General features: G+C 41.3%; 1 protein-coding gene and 1 non-coding gene across 2 annotated transcripts in view; both read right to left on the bottom strand.

Moving 5' to 3' along the window:
* nedd9 (neural precursor cell expressed, developmentally down-regulated 9) overlaps positions 1-9,776 on the bottom strand; it is a 29,632-nt gene extending 19,856 nt beyond the window's left edge. The window contains exon 1 of the mRNA XM_068333210.1: positions 9,585-9,776. Coding sequence (XP_068189311.1) covers positions 9,585-9,596 — 12 coding nt within the window. The 5' untranslated portion in view covers positions 9,597-9,776. The remainder of the gene's footprint in view (positions 1-9,584) is intronic.
* A 9,043-nt stretch (positions 9,777-18,819) lies between these two features.
* On the bottom strand, positions 18,820-18,892 carry trnar-acg (transfer RNA arginine (anticodon ACG)). Its single transcript has one exon. It is a non-coding gene; the product is annotated as a tRNA-Arg (tRNA).
* Between the last annotated feature and the right edge of the window lie 8,900 nt (positions 18,893-27,792).

Raw genomic sequence — 27,792 nt, 5'->3', positions numbered from 1 at the left:
GTGCATGAAACAGAGGTTTTGAGGAGGTGATGGGCAGGTTTGGTATCCAGGAGAGGAATGCAGAAGGACAGATGGTGGTTGACTTTGCAAAAAGGATGGAAACGGCTAGAGTGAATACTTTCTTCCAGAAGAAGCAGGAACATAGGGTGTAATCTGAAGGAGATCAGTGACTACAAAGTAGTGGTAGGCGAGAGTGTAGCCAAACAGCATAGGATGGTGTTGTGTAGGATGACTCTGGTGGTGAGGAAGATGAAGAGTGCAAAGGCAGAGCAGAGGACAAAATTGTGGAAGCTGAAAAAGGAAGAGGGTTGCATGACTTTTAGGAAGGAGTCAAGACAGGCTCTGGGTGGTCAGGAGGTGATTCCAGATGACTGGAAAACTACAGCTAATGTGATCAGGGAGACAGGTAGGAAAGTACTTGGTGTGTCATCTGCAAGGAAAGTAGATAAAGAGGTGGAATGAGGAGGTACAGGAGTGTATACAGAGAAAAGAGGTTAGCTAAGAATAAGTGGGACATTGAAAGGACAGAGGAGAGGAGACAGGAGTACAGGGAGATGCTGCGTAAGGTGAAAGTAGAGTTGACAAAGCCAAAACAAGGGGCATCTGATGACTTGTATGCTAGCTTGGAAAGTAAGGAGGGAGGGACTGATCTATACAGGTTGGCAAGACAGAGAGACAGAGGTGGGAAGGACGTGCAGCAGGTTAGGGTGAGTAAGGATTGGGATGGAAGTGTAGTGACAGTTGCCAGTACTGTGATGGGAAGATGGAAAGAGCACTTTGAAGAGTTGATAACGAGAAAAATGAGAGAGAAAAAAGACAATAAGAAGTGGCTGTTGTGGACCAGGATGTAGCAAAGATTAGTCAGGATGAAGTGAGGAGGGCATTGTAGAGGATGAAGAGTGGAAAGGTGAAAGGAAAGGTGTAAAAAAAACTGTGGTGATACCAGCAATGTTGTTTGGTCTAGAAACAGTGTCACAGAGGAAAAGACAGGAGACAGAGCTGGAGGTAGCAGAGATGAAGATGATGAGGTTCTCTTTGGGAGTGACCAGGATGGATAGGATCAGGAATGAGTACATCAGAGGGACGCACAGGTTAGAGGTTTTGGAGAAGTCAGAGAGGCCAGAATGAGATGGTTTGCACATGTCCAGAGATAGTGAATATATTGGTAGAAGGATGCTGAATTTTGAACTGCCAGTCAGGAGGCCTAGAGGAAGACCAAAGATGAGGTTTATGGATGTAGTGAAAGAGGACATGAAGGTAGTTGGTGTGAGAGAAGAGATGCAGAAGACAGGGTTAGATGTAGGCAACTGATTCGCTGTGGCGACCTCTGAAGGGAAAAGCCGAAAGGAGAAGAAGAAGAGGATAATAGATTAATGGTTTGAGCTCTAAAACTGGCCTGACTACTGATCCAAATGACAAAGTATGAAATGTTAAAGTAGGCATAAAACTACTCATATGTATTTCATTTCTTTTGTTTCGGGGCCTCTCAGGTCTCTTCCTGCCCTCTGAAACATCTGGCTTCAGAGTCACTCTCACCTCTCCGTGTGTTTATGTCATTGTAAGGTGATGATCGTGCAAAGCTGAGCCGACCAGATTTGCACCTGGAGCCCAGTGTGGAGCCTGACAACTCACCGTCTACGACCCTCTACTCTGAGCCCCTCAGCTATGACTCACATTTACGTCAAAGAGGTATTTATTTCCACCAGCGTCTAGCCTGAACATAAACAGTGAAAAACATCCTCCCACTGTAGTGGAGAGCCTGCCGACCATGCCAAAAATAAAAACTTATGTAACTGGTTGAAAAGGCCCCACCTTTGTTTACCCTGAGCTCTCTCTGGGTGGTTTTGGCTCTGCCTCTTCAGGGTACACATCATTCTAGTAATAATGATGGTGGCTTTGGTGAAATAAGCTCACAAATACTCAAATCCTCTTGCTACTGCTGCCGAAAAGACAACCTCCCCACAGAGCAGAAACCCACATCTCCAAGGCAACAGACCTGGAACTGCCGTCAACCAAAACAAACACAACTTGCTCCAAAAAAATGTTCTGTGAGAGCATCAAGCAGTACCTCGCTGTGTGAAAATTAGAGCTGTACCAGCATAAGATGTGTCCCGGGGTGGTTGGCAGAAACGGGCGATCCGGCACACTCAATTGGCCTCATTTCACATGGTTAAATATAGAAAATAATTATAGTAATGACGATAATGAGGGCCTGATGACTTTTACCAGCCGTTCCTCAGAGTATGTCCAGCTATGGGTGAGAGCCAGTTCAAATAAATGGGCTGTGTGAAGACGTTCTGGGTAGGACGGACTCATGGGAAGCAGTTCAGAGCTCAGAGAGCATGGTAATTTCTTCATTTGGACAGTTCTTGAGAAAATTGGCCTTCTGATTACCGCCTCTTTACAAGCCATTGGCCATGTATTAACGTAATTATACAGCATGGTCAGTGAAACCTCACCTCTGAGATGTCTGAGAAAGACTTGGTCCATGTCTGACTTTGGTGCTTTCACAGGGAAATGTGATCCAACACATGTCCTACTGCCACATAATAACTGATGGATGTCTTATGCAAGCAGTTGTAAGTCAATACGACACAGCTACAAGGGCATGAATAGAGTTGTAACTACATAACTGTTCCACAATAACAAGCTGATTCCAGCCTTGTCATTTTTTTTTTTCCCCCCGACACACTGAAGGATATTATTTTCCTTCGTGCCTGTTAGGGTACAAAATCTGGACCATGAATATCATGACAAAAAAACAGAAAACACCACCATAGAAAAGGATTGATTCATTTTGTATGCTACTGCATAAAAGATGATTGTATCCGTAGCGTAATTATGACACCCACTCTCCACACCCTGAGATGGAGATGGCGTGTCAGCTGTAACAGGATATGATGAGGCGTGTTGATGTCAAACCACATGGCAAGCTGCAAGAAACCGCTAAAACTCCACACATCAGTTTGAGATATTGGTTTAGTCGGCAGGTATGCATGATCAAACTAATTGTGGAGTCATCTGCATAGAAATATTGAGTCGTAGTCCTTATATGGCTGCTATGACCAATATTTTTATACAACAGAATAAAATAAAAATCTATGTGAATTAAGTTGTTCAAGAAACCTAAAGATGTGAATTTGGATACTTTCAGGGATATTTACTACTTTAGCTCTGGAGCTAATTGCTAACATAGTAGCCAGCAAGTACAAACAGGAGTCAAACCAGCTCTCTAGAGATTACTCTACTTGCTGGGATTTTGCTGCAGGATAAATCCAAATCTGTAAACTACCTGCTCCATAGCAAACAGTGGAAAAAGTTAGCAGCTAGCTGGTGAACACAACAGAACATTAGGAGTAAAGAAGGTGGAGTTGAAGTCAAAAACAGAAACATAAAATAAATATTGAACTTACATTCAGTCTCTGGAAACATGACCAAATTCATTATCATGTTGCTCTGTGGCGGCTGGATGTTCAGATAAACAAGCTAAATGTTAACTAGAGTTATTTTGGCTTGTTTTTGTTGTCAAATATTTCTTAAACTGAGGTTTTATCAAAGCTATAGCAGTTGTTGTATTAGGATTAGCTTTAACACATTTTCTATTAGTATACTTTATTTATCTACAACTCATACTCACATTAGACTTTATAGTCAGAGTAATTTATGACAAATTAAATCAAAGTTGTGTTTGTTGCTCACCTTCTATCAAAACTCTCGATGCAACACAGAGACAGGCCACATTCATCTTTATGTCACAGGAGGTAATTCTGACTTAAATGACTGTTCCCCTCATCTCCTCCTCACTCTGTTCATTCATCACCGTTATTTTTTTTTTTTTACTGTCACATTAACTACAGAGTAACTTCACATGACGGCCTCCTCTGTTTCCATCCCACTCCCTTGCCTGCAGCACTTCCTGCCTCCTGCAGGACCCCAACAGTTCTAGGCAACAACTGACCTAGCCTAGACCATTTATACACCATCGATCCAGTCCTGACACCAAGTACAACTTATGATTAACAGTGAAATCCACTCTGAAGATATTATTTTAAAGGCGTATCACATGTTGAGGACTGCAAGGCCTGCTGCAAACACATGTGCAACTTTGTCTCTCATATTCTGTCAAGTCAGTCTAGGACTGCATGATTGGCGTAACACTGGCAGAAGACAAACACTTCTTTGATTTGATGCAGCTCTAGAGGCTTTAACTGGTTGCTGGTACTGACATTTGACGACTTACTGCACCTACAAAGTTCAAAGAACGTGGCAGAGTTAGTTTGGCTTTGGGCCAACGACAAGAGGGGTTTGTTTTTGGCATAGTAGTAAGGTGGATTATTTCAAGCTTGGCAATGATGCCAAAGTAGGGTACATGAGTGCATCATGGTAACCCCCAGAGACAAGAGCTAATCCCTCCAGGGGGGAATAGCCAAGATGTGAAATATGGTTATGGTATCTCTGCAGGGCCACATTGAATGTTTTTCCATCCAGGAATAGCCAATGAGCTGGGGATTCAATCCAGTGTCTTCTCAATTTCACGCTAGCCAAAGATCTCACAGACACAAAAAGCCTATCGACAGGGGCTGCCATATTCACCCTTTCAAACATTGGGGTATCTGGGATTATAGGAGAATCTTTTGTTACTGGGGGAAGAGATTACCCCAACATGTTTGAAAAAATTCACTGCAGGGCTGCTTTCACATTCTGGATCATTAACATGAATTTATTTTGGTGAATAGTCAAAAGTGGTTTATGATATCCTTAATAATTACTTGCTATATATTCTTTGAAATTTTTTTTATTCAATTTAACATAATATATCAGAGATGTACATGAAATGCACATGAGAAACTCCTGGAATCCAACAAGTCCTCAAACGTCTGAAACATGATCACCCAAAATGGATAGATACAAGGAAAAAACGACATTTGGGAAGCTTGAGCCACAGAATGTGTGGAATTCTTGCTTTGAAAACATCATTCACATAATTATTTGAATATTAGATTAGTTGCCAGTTGATCATCAAAGAAGTGATTGTTTCTGAATGTAATGCAATATTGATTTATTCCCTGCTACCGGATGAAAATGCCTCAAGCGATTAACAACAAAAATATTAAACACAACTATCTGGTAAAACAAAAAAAACACAAAAAAACCCCACTATAATAAATGCCAAAACAAACTTACATTTAAGAAGAAACTGACACTTTTATCCTTGCAAAGTGACTTTGACGATGAACTGTTTATTAAAAAAAGCAACTAATAATAAATAAGTTAACATTTCCAGCATTATGGAGATGCACATGCAAACTACTATAACGCCTCAAAACAAATTAAAAGCACAAATTGTGGGTTGTGTCAGCTTATAAAACAATTTTTATTGCTGGTGTTCTCTGCTGCAGCACCTCCTCTTATCTGACATGAGGACCAAGTAGGTGAACCTGCAGAATAGTTGGCATTCCACAGAGGGGAAGGAAGAGGGTGGCGAGGATGATTCAAACAAAGGTCAGACATGGAAATGATTATGTGAATTGTTTCTGATGTTGGGAAGTCTCTCTCTGGCTGAGATGAGAGCACAATGCAAAGCATCTCCCTGCTGACTATTTGAAAATGTTAATGGCAGGATCGTGGTGCAAGTATGCATGATGGGGGGTAGAAGAACAGCTTTTCATTTTCACAGGGGGAAAAGCTCAATGAAAATCCAGCACAGGGGCAAACTTGTGTCACAGGGACAAGGTCTTGAAAAAAATGCCACGGAATGAAAATAATAATGCAGCAGATATAGAAAAAAACCTGTGTGAAAAGCAATTTTCCTGCTTGAGTGTGTTGGACAGGTTGGTCACAAGCAGCACAGAGAATGCTTAAGTTGTCTTTCGGGAGGATGCAAATGTTTCTCCTATGGGTTGCTGCACAATCACCCATGAATGCATAGAAACTTGGTATGCTGGTGTGTCCCGCTGCCAAGCTCATTACTGATGTAGAGGGGCACCTTGAAACAATCATGTGCATCTTCAGAATAACCTTCCCACGCACAATCGCCTGAAACGCTCTCATTCTCACAGGGCACTCTTCAACCACCTCCCATCCCCCCACCACCACCATACGTCCAACCCTGTTTGCCCTCTCGTTCCCCCCACAACTTCCTCTTTCTTTCATTTTCTGCAGGCTCTTTCAGCATCACAGATCCTCCTCCCTCTCAGAACAATGTCTGCCCCGCTCTCTTCCAGCCCTTTTTATTTGCTTTTGGACCCGCGCCTGGAACCTGAACTCATAAAAAGTAACACAGAGGAAAACACACAGACACACGTATTGGACAGAATATGGCTTCACCTAATCACTCTTCACTGTAGTTGTAAAGCTATTTCTGCAACAGTTACATCAGCGACAAAGGAATGAAGTAAAGACTGTGGAAGTCTCTGGCCAAGAATGCAAAAAAGCACTTTTTAACAATTTTGCTGTTGTGTCAATGCTTTAAAGGGATAGTTTGACACTTTTTAAAACAAGTTTAGTAGATTTATGGTCGGGAGTTCGATGAGAACATTTATGCTAGTTTTAACAGTAGGGTAAAAATAAATTTAGAACCAGAAAGATCTAGATTGTGTGTTTTGTTCTGTTCTTTATGCTGTCTTATATTAAGCTAAAGCTAGGGCTTTTGCATCTTTATTCCACATTGTGAACCCAATGAAGGCATATTGAGGGGGTAGACTTTTGTGATGGCAGCGGAGAAAGTAACAGTATTATATTGTTCTGTGGAAATAGACAGGAGGGGTGAGAGGGCTAGAGACCTACCAGTTGAGCTGGAAGGTGGATTTTACTAGTTTTGGATGGAGCCAGACAATTTGTGTGCTCATGCACGGCCAAGTATCTTGGCCTCAGCTTTATATTATTCCACGGTCATGAGACTGATATTAAATGCACATATATACATGTGTGTGTGTTAATCACAGCACAATGTCATGTACAAGCCCCTGAAACAGACACAACACACTAGGGGCCTGTAGGCATGCAATTAGTACAGCAGTACAGGGGAGGCAGAGTGACGGGTCGCAACTTCGAGGTGTGTCCCAAATAAGCAGCTTAGAGGAGTGACTTGCTCAAGGGTGCCTAGGCAGTGGACGGGAGGAGAGCTGACACCTCCCACCGTCAGCTCACACTCCGAGGACGTCTCGCGGGAGCGGGAATCGAACCGCCATGCCTGGGTGATGTCTGCTCTACCGCTGAGCCACCACATCCCTTTCTTTTTCAGTCATGCCCTTCCTCCTCAGAAACCTCCGGGCCTCAGCGACACTGTAGCCGATCCATCTGTGTGCTTACCGCTCGGGCGGGCGGAGGGTATTGTGTGACCTATGGAAGGCAAACCTTCCCTTCACACCTGAACACACACTGGAACCTCTTTAATGTTAGATGGAGGATGGAGGTGGTGTTGAGCCAAGACCTCACCTATGGTCATGCGATTAGGTGCCAGCTGCCACAGCAGCCTTGTGATGCCACTGTTGAAACATTAGCACTCTGTGGGGGATAAGTATTTCATATAGCTGTAAATAATTCACGGCGGCTGAGATCAGAAGCAGATGCTGAGCCCCGACGGTAAACTTTGACACTTTCACAGATCTAAACAAGGATCTGTGACTCTGACGCAAAACATGTCATCTAAACATGAGGCATCGTCTGCGGTTGGGTTCCCCACCTCCCTCCCTACCCCCCTAGCCCCATCTCCCAGCACTACAATCATGCTTTCCTCTGAACATGTTGCATAATACAGATATGTTTACTATAAGCAAAAAGTACTGCATGAATTCTATGCTCTCTCTATCTTGCCTTAGGCACACAAATTATTCCAGACGCAGATTTTACGTCAGAGAAACATAAAGCACACACACACACACACACACACACACACACACACACACACACACACACACACACACACACACACACACACACACACACACACACACACACACACACACACACACACACACACACACACACAATAACAGCTCAGTGTCGATCATGTTTTTCCATGGATCAATCCACCTGTTGATCTTGAAAACGTGGATCAATGGAGGCTCAAAGTGTTTCCCTCCTCTGAGGTCCTCGCCTCACTCTCTGGCCTTGCATTCAAAAATATCCTCACCACCTTGGACTGTGTGCTCAACAGAACAATGAAGTCAGCCCCAGCCATGACGCAGATACATGCTGTGGACACCCTCCAATCACAACCACACCCAACTTAAGAGCTACACCAAGCCCAGTTGTCAAAAGGCAAAACTCTGGCAAAGGGCAACTTCACACTTGTGGGAGCAGCCAGTGAAGAGGTGAAGTCACCGCCTTCAGAAGCCCTGAATCATCCAAATATTTTGCACAGTTTTGCATCACGGAGTGTAGTTTTTGCCTTCCTAATATGGTGAGGCATACTCCAAACTAAAGAGTGTGTAGTTTATGATGAATGAAATAAAGGAAGATGAAGCTGTGGTAGCTCAAGAACCCAAACCTCTTTTTGGACATCACACATCATGTTAATTTATGCACCTAATATGCATTAAAAGAGGTCAGGTTTGCACAAAGGTCACTTCATGTCACAGACATCAACTTGTAAATCACAACTGTAGACTGATTGTCCACATGTTGAAGCACAGACCAGAGCACCAAGGAGATTTAATGAGGACGGGATTCATTCTTGATCTTAACGATCTAACCATACAGAAAATTTCATACATGGTCAACTGTTATCTGGCAACTTTTTAAGTGATGTCATGCGTTATTTTCTTCCTTCCAGTTTTTTTCTTAAATAAGTTGAACACTTGAGATTTAAAGATGCTGCCATGGACTCAGGAAACCTCCTAATGATAGATGTTATCTTTTGATTCCTATTTTAAGAGATCACAATGAGCTCAGAAAACAACAACATTGGCATTAATTATGACAATAATTGTGATCTGCCCCAGTAACTGATAGAAAACTGCAATCACAATATTTACAAGCTTTAGTCCATTTTAAGTTTCCAAAGTGATCAGTACAAAAAAAATCCTACAGCAACAAGAAGGCACTGAGGAGGATCTGTAACATATAAAACATGTCTGACTGCTCATATGTGCTTCATACACCTGCTGAGGGGGGGTCAGTGTGATGTATGTGACCAGCAGCATCAGGGACACTGGGGGGGGGGGGGGGACTCTGGACTCCAACACATCTTCCTCCTCCTCATCCCTCTCTGGTTTTCAAAGGGTGAGCGGATGTGCCCGTCTGCGCTATTTACGCCCCTGTGACGCTGTGATCCTGTGATCTTTGTAGCCTCAAGGTATGCATCACTCACCCGGACAGCTGGACCCTCAAACGAGCCGTTCAAACACACAAATCATACCAAATCAGCAAAGTACCGAAAGACAGCATTGTCTTCCTCTATTTATTTTGTAAACACTCTATTATTATGGAATAAAACTAATGTAAGAAGAAATAAATGACCACCATGCAACCGAAAGTGGAAAAGTTTCCCGATCACAGCACTCAGGTAGAAATTCTTCCGGCATGTGTTTGTGAGCCTTACAGACAGAAACAAGCCATCAAATCTGTGCCGCTTCACTTACTTTGTATTTCATCTTGAAGCTCGTCTCCGTGACTCCGGTAAAGAGAGATTTATATCCGCTCTATCGCATCAAACTGCGCTCGTCTGAGTGGCTGCGTGTGTCTGTGGGGTTAAGCGGCCATCCACAGCGTCACAGACGGGAGAAACACGAAAGAACAGCCTCCCAGACACCGACCGCTGCTCTGCTGCCGCCTCAGACCGCTCTCCACTACTTCGACGGCGGAGCAGCTCATTTACATGAAGAAAGCTGATTGGACGAAAGGAGCATTCTGAACCTGCCCCCTCCCTCCCCTCTCCGAGTGCCCTGCTGCGCCGAAAGTGACGTCATGATTACGATAAACGGAACGTTAGTTTAGCTCATGTACAGCCACCCCTCCACTGGAATATTCTTTTTATTATTATTAATAATAATAATAATAATAACAATAATAATAATAATAATAATAATAATAATAATAATAATAATAATAATAATATAATAATAATAATAATAATAATAATAATAATAATAATAATAATAATAATAATAATAATAATAAATAATAACTATAATAATATATAATAATTATTATTATTTTATTTTATTTTTTCTAATTAAAAAGAAAGGTATTTAACGTGACCGTTGGAAAGGGTCACACTAATGCATATTAAAGCTGTTGTTCTGGGCGGTAATCAAACTTTTCAATAAGGAACCTTCATTCTGACCAAAATTAAATGTATGACTAATGGAGAATAAATGTCCAGAAGAATTTAACATAAATAAATATTCTAGAATGGTCACTTTTCTCATTCATTCAAGGATTGAAAGTCCCACATTTAAACAGTATTTAAACATTTCACACACTCATTTCATGGATAACGCTTAAAAAAGGTGTTGGATGTAACACCTATTACCTTTTTCCATTTTGCTTTTGGAAGAACACTCATATTTGTTTGGTAAAATCTCTTATGCTGGATGCCCTTCCTGCCACAACCCTCTGAATTTATCCAAGCTTGTGACCTACGGTTGACACTGGGTTGTGCCCCCATAGGGCTGCAGACGCTGGGGATTGAATGTCAGGCAGCAAACATGCTAAGCAAGCACTCTACCACTGAGCTACACCCCATCCTATAAAGATGGAGATAAATAATTGTTTCATATTTTACTTTTTTGACAACCATGTAGTTTGTAAGAAGATACAGAGGGATATGGATTCAGCAGCTTGAAATTTTATGTTTCACAATCCAAAAATATAAAATGAGATATGGGTATAGTTTGAGAAAAGGAAGTTCATATTTCAAACAATAAGGCAAATTCTTCATCACATCCTTCATCTGTGGTGCAAGGCCTTCCTGCCACAAAGCCTTTCTGACATGTAGGTGGTTACGTACAAATGCACAATGTGACCTCTTGAGCATATCTTGCTTCGTAAAATGTTACGCTGTGCAGCTTCTCTGTATTCTGCATGTAGAGCATCAATGTGATGAGCTAGGATTGAAAAAAATGAACAAAAAAAACCCTATTAAAACAAACAGCCTGCTAAAGCTCCTGCTAAAGCTATTAAAGTGCAAAGCATAGCAATGCCTACAGGCTTTAATCTGCTTTTAATTTACTATGCTGTTTTCTTTTCTCTTCATGATGTTGGTCCTTCATTTACATACACAAGTTTTATTGTTGAGTACAAGTGACAACCTGCCTGAAAAATAACAATTTAAATATAAAAGTGTGCACAATGTAAAGCAGTAGTGATCCAAAATCACTGAACTCACTATACTTCTGCTACTTTATCTTTCTCCATTATATGACTTCATGAATCAGGAAGTTCTTTAGGTGATGACTACTTTTCTCAGAAATAGTGAAACATTGATTGTGAAAGCACTCTGCTTCACAAATTACAGAACCAAATACCAATGTCTGTTTTCTTTACCTAAATCCTCCGAACCTAATCATCCTGGTCTTCAGTGAAAAAAGAAATACTTAGATTAATGGTTCTGTCTCTGTGACTGTTGTTCTACAGCTGTACTAAACTGCTTTCATTTAAATGTTTGAAACCTAGTGTTTGAGATTTATCTGGTTATATCAAGATGAGGAAACACAAGTTCAATAAAATGAACGTTAATCTATCCAATAGGGTCTCACATTTAATTCACCACTGTCACAGAAACCACCACAGAAACATGAAATTAATCAGGACAAAGCAGCCTGTGCTTCAAAGGCAGTCCATAAAACTCCTGGAAGGAGTTGCTTATGTCTGAAAATGATGATGGTTCTTTTAGATTTGTCGGTTCCATTATGTGTTACCTGGGGCTGGTGGACCAAATTAATTTGAGGACGAACAAAAAAAATAAATAAATAAAAATTTCAATAAAGCTCAAATGAACACAAATCACTTTGTAATAAAGCCTTGAAAAAAACCTGCAACAAAAACACACTATCTTTCCTAAAATGTGTCTAATGGTTCTTTTTCGATCCTTGTCCTTCTCTTCCCATACTGTTGGGCATTCACCTCTACATCTCAACACAGTCTACCAAAAGTGTCATGTCTAGAAAACAGAATCCGAAGTGGAAGTTACAGCTATCATTTCTAACATTTCGCTTTGAGCCCTCCAGGTCGGCCTGTTTGCTATTGAGACTGTTTACTCTAAACAGGCTGACATCTCCTGTAATTAGCTTCTCATGTATTTCCGGATGCTCTAATCTGTATCAGCTCATTTATAACAATCCCAGGGAGCCTATCGGCGCTCATTGTCCCTCCCAAACAGTCATATCCTCACATGAATGCACTTTTTAAGGGCACTCAAAATTCTTGTTTGTGAAATATGCACCATGCCCAGCTGGAGCCCATTCTCTGTACCACAAGTGGGTACGGGGGGGGGGGGGGGGGGTATTCTTCTCTGTGTATGTCATGTGATTATATGTCTGACTGTGAGCACCTGTTTCCTTTGACAAACACAACTAATTTTCCCATCTGTTTATATCAGCACTTTGGGGGGAAAAACAGCTCACATAAGCCAGAAAGGCTGTTTATTCCCTCTCCACAGCATTTGGCTGGGTTGAATGAGTCCATCACTCTCCTCTTTCAAGTGGCTTGCCATTGTGGGCCGGGTTCAATTCAATCCTGACACGCAATATCAGCTCAGGCAAAACAGAGATCTATAATGGCTTGTGGTTCTGAGCCGCCATGGCCCCAGTATGTGGTCTCAGACCTGCTGTATTACATGAGCAGAAATGGTTTTATTAGAGGAGAGGCCTTCCTGTCTTATTATGTGATATTTCAGCTCAGAAATAGCCAGAGAGAAATGAGCCTGTCCACCTTTGATCTCTGCCAGGTGTGTATGATGTTTGGGTTACATAAGCATCCAGCAGACGTGACCCCGGGTTTAACAGAGGGCAGAGCAGCCATACATCTCCCATAAGTGGAGATCACAGGGCTATGCTGCCTGAAGCAAGGATCTTAATGCCATTTAGGTGGATGGACAGAAGCAGGAGGCGTTGTTTGGTGGTGAAGCCTGACAACAGCTCCTCTGTCGAGGCCGGGTGGAGGTGGCCCCTCACTGCTGCCTGTGAATCTCTGTTCCTCAAAACTCTCGCAAACTAGCCCAGGCAGATTTATGGGAGCTCCGTCCTCTACCAGGCTTCTTGTTTGCCCTTCTCCACAGCCTGCTGTAGACAGGAGTCCCCCCCACTCTTCCTCAGTGTCTCCGTCATTGTGTCCTGTGACCTTGTGAAGGCTTGTGGCCCAGCAGCGGTGGAGAGGAATGCACAAAACACACAAAACAGAAGAGTGAGAAAGTAGAAGTCCAACACACTCATGATGTGTTGCTGCCCTAAATTTCAAACTACTTCTGATAGGGTCATCCCCCTCACAATAAATTACGTTTCTCTGTATTGTTCTTGATTTCATGCAAATGATTTTGGTTTCAGATATTCATCTTCAAAATATCTGCCAACATGCTGGAGGTGGATGTGGTGGCATTAGAGCAGCATCGTTTACTGACAGTCCTGTAACAAACAGGATGTTTCCAAGTTGCTGTGGTTACCTGGTTCTCCTTAAATTAGATTTAAAGTTGTTTAACCTGTTTATAAAGCCTTAAAAGGACTTGCTCCTGTCATCATTAAAGATTTTTTCTTCATGTCTTCATGTTTCTTCAGGTTTTAATCAGATTAACAAAATCTTACCCATTTTTAAAAAAAATTATGTTATTTATGTGCTTCCCAAAAACATTGTTGAAAGTCTCTTCTCTTGTTATGCCTCTGAAGTGTAAACCTCATCAATGGATATTACAGTAATAAATTTGGCTATTTATTAAAATGAATTGAAATTTAATTTTAAAATGACATTTTTTACATATTTAATTTATTCTAACCCTTCAGTTAGTTCATTATAATGACCTTTATTAAATTTAATATTTGAAATGTTTTCACAAATATTTAATATTCATGGTTATATGTAATTTATTATGGATTAGACTTAGAGTATTAGAGAGTTATAGTTGCATATTTGTATGTATAAATAAATTTAAGACCAACTTTGGTCTAAAAACCATCAAATTACTTTTAAAAGGCTTCAAAGTCAGTACATAATAAACTGGCATTTCATTTTGGTTGAACTTTTCCTTTAACATCACAATACCTTTTTGCATTAGCGCTGCTATGGATGGTAATAATGTCTGTCAGTGCTTCAGTATCATAAAACAAATTTCCTTCCCGTTCAGTGTGATGGAGTAGAAGCAGGAATCTCAAATCCAGGGGCTGACAGAACCAAAGCCCATGGTGTGGAGACTTGCAACAGAAAGTTTCATCAGAAATAACCAACTTCTTGTGGTTGAAGTAAACCTTTAAAGAGATTTCAACTCCTGGGCACACAAATTTACAATCATCCGCATGCCGAGATACCGTTACAGGGAGGTTAGGTCATAATGTGCCTGGGACAGAAAAGAAAAGCATGTAGTTTGGAGTTACGCAACTAATACCTAATTCCTTTTGGTATTCTCTTTGAAAGTATCTCAGTTTTTTTTTTCTTCTGGTCATGTTATTTGAGGTGCAGCCATGAGTCACATGAAAAAACTCTTCCTCTGCTTTTCCTTTAGGCTTTTCCCTTCAGGGGTCGCCACAGTGAGTCATATGAAAAAACTAAAATCTAAAATAATATCCTAAACCTGAAATGGACTGAATCAGAGACTGAAATGATGGCAGCCATTAAATAGAGGTTTTCATGGCTGTGACTCCATCTGGAGCTTTGGAAGAGATATTCAGTTCAAGTTACAGGTATATTCCATTTAACCAGGGACCAGATAGGCATGTGGAGATGTCACCCAGATTCATGGTAATCCTTTACCTGTACTTTACAAAAATGTTCAAAAACAGTGTATTATTCTCCGCTTCATGCCAAACTTGTTTTAAGTCAAACAAACAAACAAACAAACAAACAAACAAAACAAAAAAACAGACAGGCTGCTCAGCGAAGGTAGAAATAAAAGGTGTTTTTTGAGTGAAGAGCATGTTTTTGAACTCTTTGAAATCAAGGTGGGGAGAAATGGTGGTGTATGATGCTGTTGCATGTGTCAGTACACTCTTATTTTGCCTGCCTAAAATGCAGTGTAACATTTTGCATCAACTTCAAACGTCTGGTTTTTGTAGTTCTTCCATGGATCCAGAATGAAGCCCTCAGCTGTAAGCAGCATTATAACATCACATGTTGTGCTTGTTGCATATAATGTCATCAGGAAAGGAATAACCAAACGGTTGTAGATTATATTATAAACAGTTAGATATAGAGTAGCTGCAGCTGGAAAATGCTTGTCCAGCTCATCCTAAAGACAGGAGGATAGAGCTAGTATCATTTAGGTCTCTCAGACAAGCGCTTTCCTCTGCCTACAATTTTTTTGCTAAGCTAGGCTAATTGGACAGCTTACCATATGGTGTTTTTTGTCCTTTGAAAAAAACAGCAAAACAACTTTCAATCAGTAACTACGCATTTATTCAGGAGAAAAGCAGTTCGATTTGACTGGTCTGTGATTTCTAGCTACAGTGTAATGAACTCTGGACGAACCCACATAATGATTCCAAACTAACATCGGTCTTTTCACGCCATCGCATTTCCAAGTCTAAAAGCTGCTCTCACACACACATTATGTGCACTGCTTAATGTTCTCAGTCACACTGCTCAAACATTACAGCAGATTGATTCCCTTCTGCATCATTAGCTGAATCAACCACAGATCAGAGGAAACAGTCATACCACTATAGCTCTTGTCGCCTTTAGCAACTGCTCCATGGCTCCAGCTTGGCCAACCTCACCAACAAGGTTTCATTTACCTCTGATTGTCACAGTTGTATTTCAATGACCTGAATGGCTCCTTGTGCGTGGCTAAAGGCTTTGCTTTATCTGGCCTACAACGTGATCATGCTATTAGTGACCCACAGTCACTAAAATACCAGATCATGAAAAGTCTGTGTCAGACATGGATTGCATTGCACACGTACATGCTAACCGAGATCATGAATTACTTCTAACTGGACACTAAGGTCATGGTTTAAAACCTAGATTTCAATTTGCAGTCTGTTTTTTATCCTTCTTACTTGTTCATTCATAGTGCATTGCCTGGGCACACCTTCCCCTGTGAGTAATTTGCCTCTGGATTGGTCTTGTATTCTTCCGCAGCGCAAACTGTTCATCATTCTGTCACCAGCTACTGCAGGATAATGCTTCAGTGTCAGGAGCAGTTTTAAAATTCAGACGACATAGAGATCCCTGCATACAGCATGGTTTTAGTAGTTGGAAACCAGAAAGGTGAAAACACTTATTTTACTTTTTGCAGACATGGACACAGAGGTCCTGCATACGTTACCTACTAAGTATTGGATCAGACCTTGATCGCAATCATCCACTCCACCATTGGTGTAATCCTTTGTGTACTAGTGCTTGAAATGCTAGTATCCCAATTGAGCATTCACACCTCATCATCTCATGGATATATTTATATTCATATGTTCATTTTGGTATTTTATTACACTTCAGATATGCACTACGCATTTGAGCTGATCAGTCGTATTGCTGATGTAGTCAACTTATTCCCCTTGTACAGCATTCACGTGTATTATGAGTATGGTGAAGTGCAATGGTAGGATGGAGCTGAAAGGGAAGGATGTAAGTACCTCAAACAAGCACTGACAGCCTCTCTGGACCAACCCTGGATCTGTCTCGGTGGGGAGCCTTCAGTCATTTCCATTGCCTCTACTGTTGCTCACTGCAGCTGGTTAGGAAAGTATGGCTGACATGCAAATATAAAACAACATGAAGCAACAGGAATCCAGTTACTATTCAGTGTGTTTTAGCTGGTTTAGGACCATATTGTGGTGAAAAATGAGAGATTTACAGAATAAAGAACAAATATTACAATAAGAAAGACAATGTTCTTCTCGAATGTACTCTAATAATGTTAAGATAACACACTATTGTAGCATTAATGTTAAATATTAATGGGTGAAAAATCTTAGATTTTGAAGACAAGCAGTAACTCCAACCACTTCAAGAATATTCCCAGTTTCATCCTTGTTTATTACTACTGTCAAATATAGGGAAATAGTACATCTCTACTTCTATATATGGAAATATAGAAATAGAAATATTACAGCCACATATTGGGTCATCTGTAACACGTAAGCAGCAAAGACAAAAGATAAAGTATATGCCAGGTAATAAAGGGTCAAACTAAAAGAGTAAGACTGTTTAAATATTCACAGAAGAGTAACAGAAAAAAGGTTTAATTATCTGTTATATAACGCCAAGACAGGGTTGTATAAACATTCAACAGTGTATTATGTGTGCAACTCTCACCAAATGACTTATGAAGCAGCTACAGCTAGCAACTATCTATAGCAGCAAGCAGCGAACTCAAGACGAAGACTGAGAAGACAAATAAAATCAGTTAAAAATGTTTTCAAACCGGAGCGTGTTTGGGAGTTCCCTATCTTCGCAGAAGGTTAACATTTTTCTGTCACATTAGTCCACTCTTTAAAGTATGATGTCACACTAGACCTCAACACAGCTGTGATACACAACATTCTGTCTTTACATACTCTAAAATTACCTGCTAGACTGGTGTTGGTCTTGTTCAGGGTGAACAAAAGGCACAGAAAATGGAACTTTTTATGATTCTGTTGTATGATCTTTATCTTAAAAAGACATATGATGAAGTAGAGGTCATTTGGAGGGCAAAAAATACTATGATGAAGTCTTAATATTCTCCCCTGTGTTAATGACTCTTTTCACATGTAACCCCCTCCAGAAAGAACTGCAAACAATACATCACGATCTTAACAAGTCAATCAGACCGAGAGTATGGCAAGGCTTTGCCATAGCAAAATTCATCAAAAAATACATAAATACAAATCCTGGATCCATACCATCATTCATGTAAGCCTTAAAATCCATTCACTTGCTTCCCTCCCCAGGGTCCACTTTTACAAAACATTTCATTGAAATATAATCACAGAACCTCCTCCAACAAGAGCTGGCAACAGGAGGAGGTAATGAAATGTCGCTCCCTGTTATCTGGCCATATTATGGAAGCAATAGCCATTATTACCTTAAGAATGTAAGTCAGTCTTAAACAAAATCATGTGGTAAAAACAGTCTGTAATACAACTAACAATATTAAAAACATCAAAGCAATTCATCTGCTGCTGGTGTTGATGGGGTACTTATGCTGGTCTGTAGGGGGTTGTGGGTCATCACACAGAAACGGCTGTGATTTGAGGAAGCTGATGGCTGATAATGTGCTGACACTCACACTTCTGCTGTGAGATGCTGCTCCGCCTTCTTGGAAACATGATAAGACCTCCAGTTGGCAAGGTGACAGACAGAGCCTATTGACCCCCACCGGTTTCTCTCTGATTGGAGAGTGTGTGTGTGTGTGTGTGTGTGTGTGTGTGTGTGTGTGTGTGTGTGTGTGTGTGTGTGTGTGTGTTAACTGCATGTGGTATGTGTTGCAGGAATGTGAGCACTCGCAGCTTTAATCAGTCAACTAATCCCACAGTGATTTAAAGCTTGTGAGTGAAATCAGACACTAAAAGATGAACTTGGGATGATGACGTGTGAATGTCTGTTGGCATGTCATTTACGTCTGTCATTTAAAGAAGGGCTGCAACAATCCAATATTTTCATCTTTGTCTCCATCTTTTGTTTGTCAGCCATTTCTATGAATATTAAGATAATGCTTCATCCTCCCACAGTGGGGAAATTTAAAATTTACGAGCCAGCCAGGAGTTGAACCTAGAATCTTCTGATCCGTAGTCAGACGCGTTATCCATTGCGCCACCGGCCCACACTTAACCAAGGAAAGATCAAGAATAAACTCTATTGTCATTGTCCTTTGAATATTTTGTGTAAATTCAGTTATTTTTTATGTTGTGGTCATATCAACCTTTGTGGTCATATTCTATATCAAACACATTGTGTCAACTCCCTGGTGACAAAGTTTCTTCTGACCAGACGAGCAACAATTTCCCAAATATTCTATTTATATGGACAAAATGAAAAACAACGTATTTAGATAGACAGACAGACAGACAGACAGACAGACAGACAGACAGACAGATTTTTGGATTTTGACTTTTGGACCATTACAGAATAATCAACATATTTCTGAAGGTGCAGATGAGTCAGTCTGAGTCTGATCATATTCATGTTTCCTGTCTACAGTAACAACATCATCATATACCTTTATTTCCCCCAATGTTAGTATCTTACCTTCCTGCGTGATGGATCCAGCACATTTGGACAACTACTTTTTGCAGCTTTGAAACAAAGCATGTAGATAACAACATTGTGGTTTTGGCCTTGCTCTGCCGGTTATTTATGGAGGGGATTCATCCATCCTTTGTGCTCTCTGGGTAGGGACAGTGCGGGTGGGAATTCTGGGAAACGAAGGATCTAAACGAGGCAACAACCCCCCTCAAACATGTTGGTTTATGGTGAGGACAGCCAATGCCTCTGGCTCTTGGTGCTCAAGAGGATACTCCTACACACATGTACATGCACGCACAAAAACACAGTGAAAACAAACATGATTTTAAGAGAGAGTCCTGACCTTTGTCTCCACCTCAGGTTGTATTTTTCGCCTTTTGTAGCAAGACAAACATGTTTCTGCCAGCTGACCTACTTTTAGCTTCTTCTGGATGCATTCTACACACTAACTTTTCTCCGTTGTGCTTTATTTAGCCAGCCCATCTCATGTTCAACATAGCTTGGCACCCTGGTTTCATACCTGCAAGCATGTGTTTTCTTTTCTTTATCCACCCAAACATAATAACAAGAAAGCACAATTGCAGTAGAGGAGTTGAGGAAGTGTGTGAATACACAGGAAGGAAAGTCATTCATACAATGCAAGCCATCCATACAGAGGCCTTTGTGAGCGGTCTGCTCTGGATGGTGGCGCATTGGAAATGGGGTTCTGGTTTCCTGCATACCCTGATGACTGAGATGAATGGGTGTAGTGTGGGTAGTTTTTAATGAACTCATAGCAGGGTGTAGTCTGAGCTGGTGGATTGCTCAACAACAAGTCTGGAGTGAAAAGCTACAAATGTAATTGTGGCTCTTGAGATCCAGCTCTGATTACTCTGATTTCTTTCTGTTTGCCGTTGTCAAGGCATGAAGCTTTGCCTGGGATCTGCGGCTGAAAAGTAAAGCGAGCGGTTGGCTTACATCTGGCATTGGTAGAGGGTGGAGGAGACATTAGACATGATGAGACATGGTGAAATAAGGAGGATTCCTTGCACTGACGATGCTGTTTCCTCATAGTGAAACTGAAACAAACAGGTTGCATCAACAGGCTGTAGGAGTAAAATCAGCCTACATGTCTGGCAACACCCCGGCTGACACAACCAGGAAGGATTCAAGTCTATGGCAATGCTCAGATCCTCATAAAAAACTCTTTGAGCTTCTTGCTTTGGCTATTATGCTAACGTGCTAATGATAATGGTGCTAACACGCTGGTGTTAACATGTGTAATAAACAAAAAAAAAGACAAAGTCTAGTTAGCTGGAGGAGTTGATTGATAGATAGATAGACGTGAGGTACACGTCGGACAAATTGACAGTTTATCGCTGGGCCATACAAACAACCACTGACACACACACTCACACCTATGGACAATGTAATGTGTCCAGTTCACCAAAGCTACTGGGAGAGAACCCATGCAGACATGGGGGACAACATACAAACTCCACACAGAAAGGAATTGAACCCAGAACCTTCTTGCTGTGAGGCGACAGTGTTACCCACTACAACACTGTGCTGCCTGGCTTCCACTGATTTTACCAAAAATACCTGAAAATTGTGCTGTCTGTTTCTTTCTTCCTGACACGCACATGCACAAACACAGCCAAACTTGTGGTCAGCAGCTTGATCCAGTTTCTGCTCTGGGCCATTCAAAGCGGTTTCCTCTGAATGCCACGTGCCCCAGATTCAGTCAGAGTTAATCTGGATAAAGACGGCCACACGTATCATAATTACACACAGTTCGTAAGAATAAATATATTTAGCTTTTGCAGCTTTTTTTTCCTTTACTGAGCAGGTTATACGGTTAATTTGGCCAAGGTCTGAACGTTTTTACCATCAGTTAGAAAGAAGGCAAACATAACAAAAAGCTGCAGGACATTTTTCAGGTGCCAAACAGATCAAATCCTTTTGCTGTGAAATTGCTGTCCGTCCATATCACAAGCCTTAGTTTCACATTCCATACATACATGGTTGAAAGAGTCCATCTTTGAGATGGACTCTCAAGGATGTGTGAAGATGTGAAGAAAAATTGTGTCACTTATGAAATGAACAGTAAGAAATCAGCAGTTTTTGTTGTGACCTTCAGCAACTCTGGAGGACTGAACCCAATCAAACAATCAGTTCAGAGGGGAAGCAATAAGCAGGAGGTGTCCAACTCACCAACAACAAGAACTATTATTACTCAGACAGATTCCTGCTGCTATATGACAAGAACATTAATGTGAGGTGGGAGAAACATCTCACATTAATGCTGAATTCAGATTTCCAAGCAACAGATACCGAGGAAGGCACAAAAACCTTCAGAGCAGATGAGAAATCCATTTGATGAAAGAATGTGCACAAGGCTTGGTGTGTGACTTTAGCAGCCATTTGTTTTTAAGCTCAGGAACGTTAAGTGATGTTTGTATTTGTGTTCCTCCGGCTTTGAGGGAAGCAGCTCTCAGTTTTAATGTGGGTGAAAAATATGCCTTGCTGTAAATCATTCATTCAAATTCAAAGTTGTGGGAAATGTTGTTTTGTTGAGTTATTCATCCATGAAATACAGTTTAGGGGAAATGTAAATTACACTATTTGTTTGGCAGTTTTTACCTGAAGCTCAATTACTATAACATATACACACAGTTTCTGTGATGACAAAGTCATTTCCTGAATAAAAGATGGAAAAGCAGTAATGCACACAGTGATTGTTTTGTCTCCGAGCCATGACTGTCTGCTTCTCTAAGTTCTGATGTTGAGGTTATTGCACTGAGCACATTTCCCTGCTTAGCTAAAAATATGGATTCCTCATCCACCACCACCACCACCTGGGGCTGAACAAATTCCACCAGAGCTGAACAGACTGATGGAATAAAATCATGTTAGGGATATCAACCCCACTGCAGAGCTCCAGATCTGACCCGGTATGGCCGCCTTCATGAAGCTCCTTGAAGACTTCATGAAGTGGTCCTCTAAGTGTTCAGAGACATTTCATTGGGTGCACAAGCCAACTAAGAGGAGGACATGTTATGGCGATAAGAGAGGAGAGGATGTTGTTTTGTGAGCACTAATAAAATGTCTAGAGGCTTGTTAAGGTGCTTAAATTCAAACAATCAATATTTGCTGTATGTGATTTACAGTATAACAAATTGGAATTCCTCCTTCCAGACAAGCTGTAAATCGACTTTTTACTCATCCATAATCATATGTTCACACAAATGAGCCAGTCCTCAGTTTTAACAACTCCTGAACTCTTGAAAAAACAGGATTGGTTACAGCAATGAGGGCAACACTTCTTCATCTTCATCTTCTCGATTTCTCCCGTTCAGGTTTGTCTGGCAAACAGAAAGAGCAAAGCAAAAGACGTATGTCACATATCCTTCCTGTTCTACATATGGCCAGTGTGTGCGTCTGCTGCAACAATCTTAACCATGAGCAGGTATCTGTCTTTTCTGGTAGAGGTTAATGACACTGTTTTCTGCTTTGCTTGTGTTTGTTGTCGTTGAGTTGTGTACTTCAGGGCCATCATAAAAATAATTTATTGAGTAAGTTCAGGGACAAAACAGACGTGGCTCTGGTCAAAACAAGGACACAAACACATTCGGTAAGTCACTTGTCTGTATCATGCATTGCATTACTTACAATATGTACAAAGGTTTATTAACTCGCGTATAATTATACTATCTACCTTGTGCCCCAGGGAAAAATCCTGTGTCTGACCCACTGACCATCTTGACTTGATGTTTCCATCAGGTTTTTGTAGCAGAGTGGCAACACGGTGGCGCAGTGGGTAGTGGTGTTGCAAGAAGGTTCCAGGTTGGAGTCCTTTCCTTTGCAGAGTTTTTATGTTCTCTCCGTGTCTGTGTGGGTTCTCTCCAGGTTCTCCAGTTCCATCAAAAACATGAAATTTATGTGAGTTAGTTACACCAAACTGTCCATAGGTGTGAGCGTGAGCATAAGTGGTGTTTGTTGTTTGTGTCCCGGCAATGAGCTGGTGTCTTTCACCCATAGCCAGCTGGGATAGGCTCCAGCGACTCATGGCCTACAGAGCAGATAAGCGGCTGGAGATATGACTATTGGGATCAACTTGTCTATATAAATGGATAGATGGATGGATGGATGAATGTAGCAGTGGCTTTTTTCATTAAAAAGTCTGATAAACATCATTGTCAGATCATAACTGTTCAATTCGTTGAATGGAACCATTGGAGCAGATATTTAATAGTTTGGGGCTTTTCTCTTTACTCCATGAATAGCCAATGTATTATGGTGTTATTGCTCCAATGATCTCAGAAACGCTGTTGTTAAGGATGATTTGGCCCTGATCTCCTGAGGTAAATAGGTTCTGGGGGACAGGCCAGAAGGAGGGTGATTGAAGATGCCCCAATGACGAGTAATAACCCTGCTCAGTTGAACTCACGCATATCTCAGATGCCAGTGCCCCACCTTGGCGTCTGCTCTAGGAAAGGAGCTTGTTGAGAAGCACCTAGTGGTTGGATGTTTACTTGTGTGGCCCGACTGGGCACAGAGGAACCATAGGAGTCCAGGTAGATGTAGATCAGTCAGGTGACAGAGGCAGAGGCCTTAATGAGAGCTTCAATAATAAGAGTTTAATTATAGGCCAGAAAGATGTCCTGTATCTGGATTTTCTGTGATGCCATTTTACACACATTTAAAGGTTACTTCTTCACCTTGTCCTTTACTTAAAATCACAAAAGCTTTGTTAAACCTAAATTTCAAAACCATGAGACCATATCCTTACAGACTGAATCAGACACCCTAGGTCTTGTTGATCTTCAGATTCAACTTTTAAGGATTTCTATGATCTTGTTTGATGATAATCTAAACCAATATAAGTATGACTATATATATAGGGTTAGGGGTTAGAGGTTAGGGTTAGGGGTTAGGGTTAGTGTTAGGGTAGGGTTATGGTTAGGATTAGGGGTTAGGGTTAGGGTCAGAGTGGTCTGGAATGCAGGAGGGCGTGGTTTCGAACCCCAGTCATGGCGAACACTATCCAGTGAGGGTCCTTCGGCAAGACCCTTAATGCTATACCAGCCTACCTCAGATACAGTGCCTTGCGAAAGTATTGGCCCCCCAAGAACTTTTTGACACATTTCATTTGACACATTTGCTACATTTCAGGCTTTGAACTTAAAGATAACAAACTGAAAATATTTTCAAGAATCAACAACAATTGAGACACAATCATGAAGTGGAACCAAATTTATTCAACATCTTATATTGTGTTTACAGATAAAAAACTGAAAAGTGGGATGTGCAAAAGTATTGGCCCCCTGTTCTCTCAGCTCAGCTAACCGACTCCAGAAATTCCCTGATGACTTCTGAATGATCCAATGTTGACCTAAATGACTAACAATGACAAACAAAGTGCACCTACGTGTCATTTGGTCTCAGTATAATGCACCTGCTCTGTGATGTCTCAGAGGTCTATGAAAGGAACACTGGAGAACAAACAGCGTCATGAAAACCAAAGAACACACCAGACAGGTCTGAGATAAAGTGGTGGAAATGTTCAAAGCAGGAATGGGATACAAGAAGATTTCACAATATTTAAACGTCTCCCGGAGCACTGTGCGAGCAATAATTTCAAAATGGAGAGAGCGTAAAACCACTGCAAACCTACCTAGACCTGGCCGTGCCTCTGAACTTTCAGCCCAAACAAGGAGGAAACTAAGCAGAGAAGCAACCAAGAGGCCCATGATCACGCTGGATGACCTGCAGACATACACAGCTGAGGTGGGACAATCTGTCCATAAGACAACTATTAGTCGTACTCTGGCCTTTATGGAAGAGTGGCAGGAGAAAGCCATTTCTGAAAGAAAACCATAAAAGGCCCATTTGGAGTTTGCAAGAAGCCACATGGGAGACACAGATGACATGTGGAATGAGGAGCTCTGGTCAGATGAGACCAAAATCGAACTTTTGGGCTGAATGCGAAATGTTACGTTTGGCTTAAGAGTAACACTGAACATCACCCTGAAAACACCATCCCCACCGTCAAACATGGTGGTGGCAGCATCATGCTCTAGGGTTGCTTTTCTTCAGCAGGGACTAGGAAGATTGTTAGACTTGATGGGAAGATGGATGGAGCCAAATACAGGGCGATTCTGGCAGAAAATCTGTTGGAGTCTGCAAAAGACGTGAGGATGGGACGGAGGTTCACCTTCCAAAAGGACAATAATCCTAAACATACATTCAAATCTACAATGGAATGGTTATAACTAACCAAATAAAGGTCTTAGAATGACCAAGCAAAAGTCCAGACCTCAATCCAAAAGAGCATCTTTGGAAAGATCTGAAAATTGCTGTGCACAAACAATCTCCAACCACTTGAGCTGTTTGGTACGGAGGAATGGGCAAATATTTGTATCAAGATGTGAAAAACTTATAGAGACATACCCAAAATGACTTGCGGCTGTGATCGCAGCAGAAGGAGGTTGTACAAAGTATTAACTCAAAGGGGGCCAATACTTTTGCACGTCCTACTTTTCAGTTTTTTATTTGTAAACACAATATAAAATGTTGAATAAATTTGGTTCCACTTAACAGTTGTGTCTCACATGGAGTTGATTCTTGAAAAATATTTACAGTTTTTTATCTTTAAGTTTGAAGCTTGAAATGTAGCAAAATGTCAGAAAGTTCTTGGCGGGGCCAATACTTTCGCAAGGCACTGTATGAGCAAACACAATGATGACAGAGTCATACCGGCTTGGATGTCGTCCGGGTCAACAAGGTCCGCGTCAGAATGGTTGTCTGAAGGCAGGACAGTCCTGACCACTAAAGACCCACAGAAGGGATCCACCTCATCCAACTACCTGCCAATAACCTGTCTGTGTACAACATGGAAGCTCCTGTCAGGCATCGTTGCGGCTAAGATGAGTAAGCACATAGATCAAAATATGAGCGGGGCACAGAAAGGAGTTGGTAGTAACACCAGGGGAGCCAAGCACCAGCACCAGGTGGACAGAGCAGTCCACAGAGACTGCAAGAAAAGGCACCAGACTACCAGCAAGCCTACGATTCAATGCCACTGAACTTGTGGATTTCAGGCTTTTTTTGTCTGAATTTTAAAATTATGTAAAAGTCTTAATTTCCAGTTTTTGTACGTTCTTCTGGCATCTATTGCAGTCTGATTCACATCAGCCTCCTCACTGGTCCCATCCTCTCTTTCCATTGTTTCCATTTTGTGTGATTTGAACTCAGTTATAGTTCATGCTGACAGCCCTGTTGAGGCATGGTGCAGTAATACCACCACACCCGGCAGTTACCTCAGTGCTTCACAACAAAAGATCTTCATTGAAGGATTATACTGTACAGGATGTAGTTGACTCCAAACAACAGGTTACCCTTTCACTGTCCTGGTTTCTTTGCCATACCAGGTCTCCTGTGAATGAATGAACACAAGGGCAACTTGAGCACTTTTATTACCCAGCTCCATCACAATGACTGCATTTTTAAATGAATCTCAAAAGAAATTCTTAGGAGAATGGGAGGTCGGTTGCAGAAACACTGAGTGCTATTTGGATGCAATGTGTACTAAAACATGAGATAAGCTAAATATTAAGTCTGCATAGCAGTGGACACCGTAGAGCAGCATGACGTCAACGTCAAACAAAAGTCTTTTTTCCTTAGTTAAATCTTGATCGGATCTTCATTACAATCTGGAAGGCATTTTTCTGTTACAAGGATTTTTGTTCAGTGATGTAATCAGACTGCACCAGCAGCAGCATTTGATTAACACAGGTGTGTGGGCTAACTTTATGGCTTCCAGAAAGTTCAGCTGAGTGAAGAGCATTAAAACACGCTTTCAAACTTTTTGAAAGCACTTTTGTTCTTTGTCATCTGGGCTTAATTTGTCCTATTTGAAAAGTTTTTGAGAAGATCTTTTTGGAAACCTTTTATAATTGTATCATGATATTATCTCTTTCTCATACACATATAAAGGCGGCTGATAACTTGTTGGCTTGAGGCATAAGAAAAGGAGTTACGCAGCTCTGGTTCCATACATGTTCAGTCCAACCCTTTGAGTGATCATGCAGGGACTTTGAAGCTAATAACTTATGGGATTTCAAACTCAGGGAATTGAAAATTGCAAGTCAGCACCGTCAGAGCAAACGTCTGCCCAATTCAAAGCCTTATCACACAGGTGCGAAAGATAGGATACACCCCAGCAGATGCCAACGCATCAACTGGCCACACGAAAGAAAAACCACTCACACCTACACACAATTTGGTGTGATCATCCATCCATCCATCCATCCATTTTCCTGTATGTGAGATGACTGTAATCATTATTGTCTGTACGGTTCACTGGTCTGCTAGAGCTTGTCCCAACTAGATATAGGCGAGAGGGGGAGTACATCATGGAGCCACACAAAAGACACAAAAGAGAATTGATATGACAAATCCATCTAAATTGCATGTTTTTAGAGGTGCGAGGAAGCC

The sequence above is a fragment of the Antennarius striatus genome, chromosome 14 (assembly GCF_040054535.1).
Source record: "Antennarius striatus isolate MH-2024 chromosome 14, ASM4005453v1, whole genome shotgun sequence".
Classification (NCBI taxonomy): domain Eukaryota; kingdom Metazoa; phylum Chordata; class Actinopteri; order Lophiiformes; family Antennariidae; genus Antennarius; species Antennarius striatus.
The sequence above is the reverse complement of the archived record's forward strand: the minus strand, read 5'-3'. Positions and strand labels throughout refer to the sequence as shown.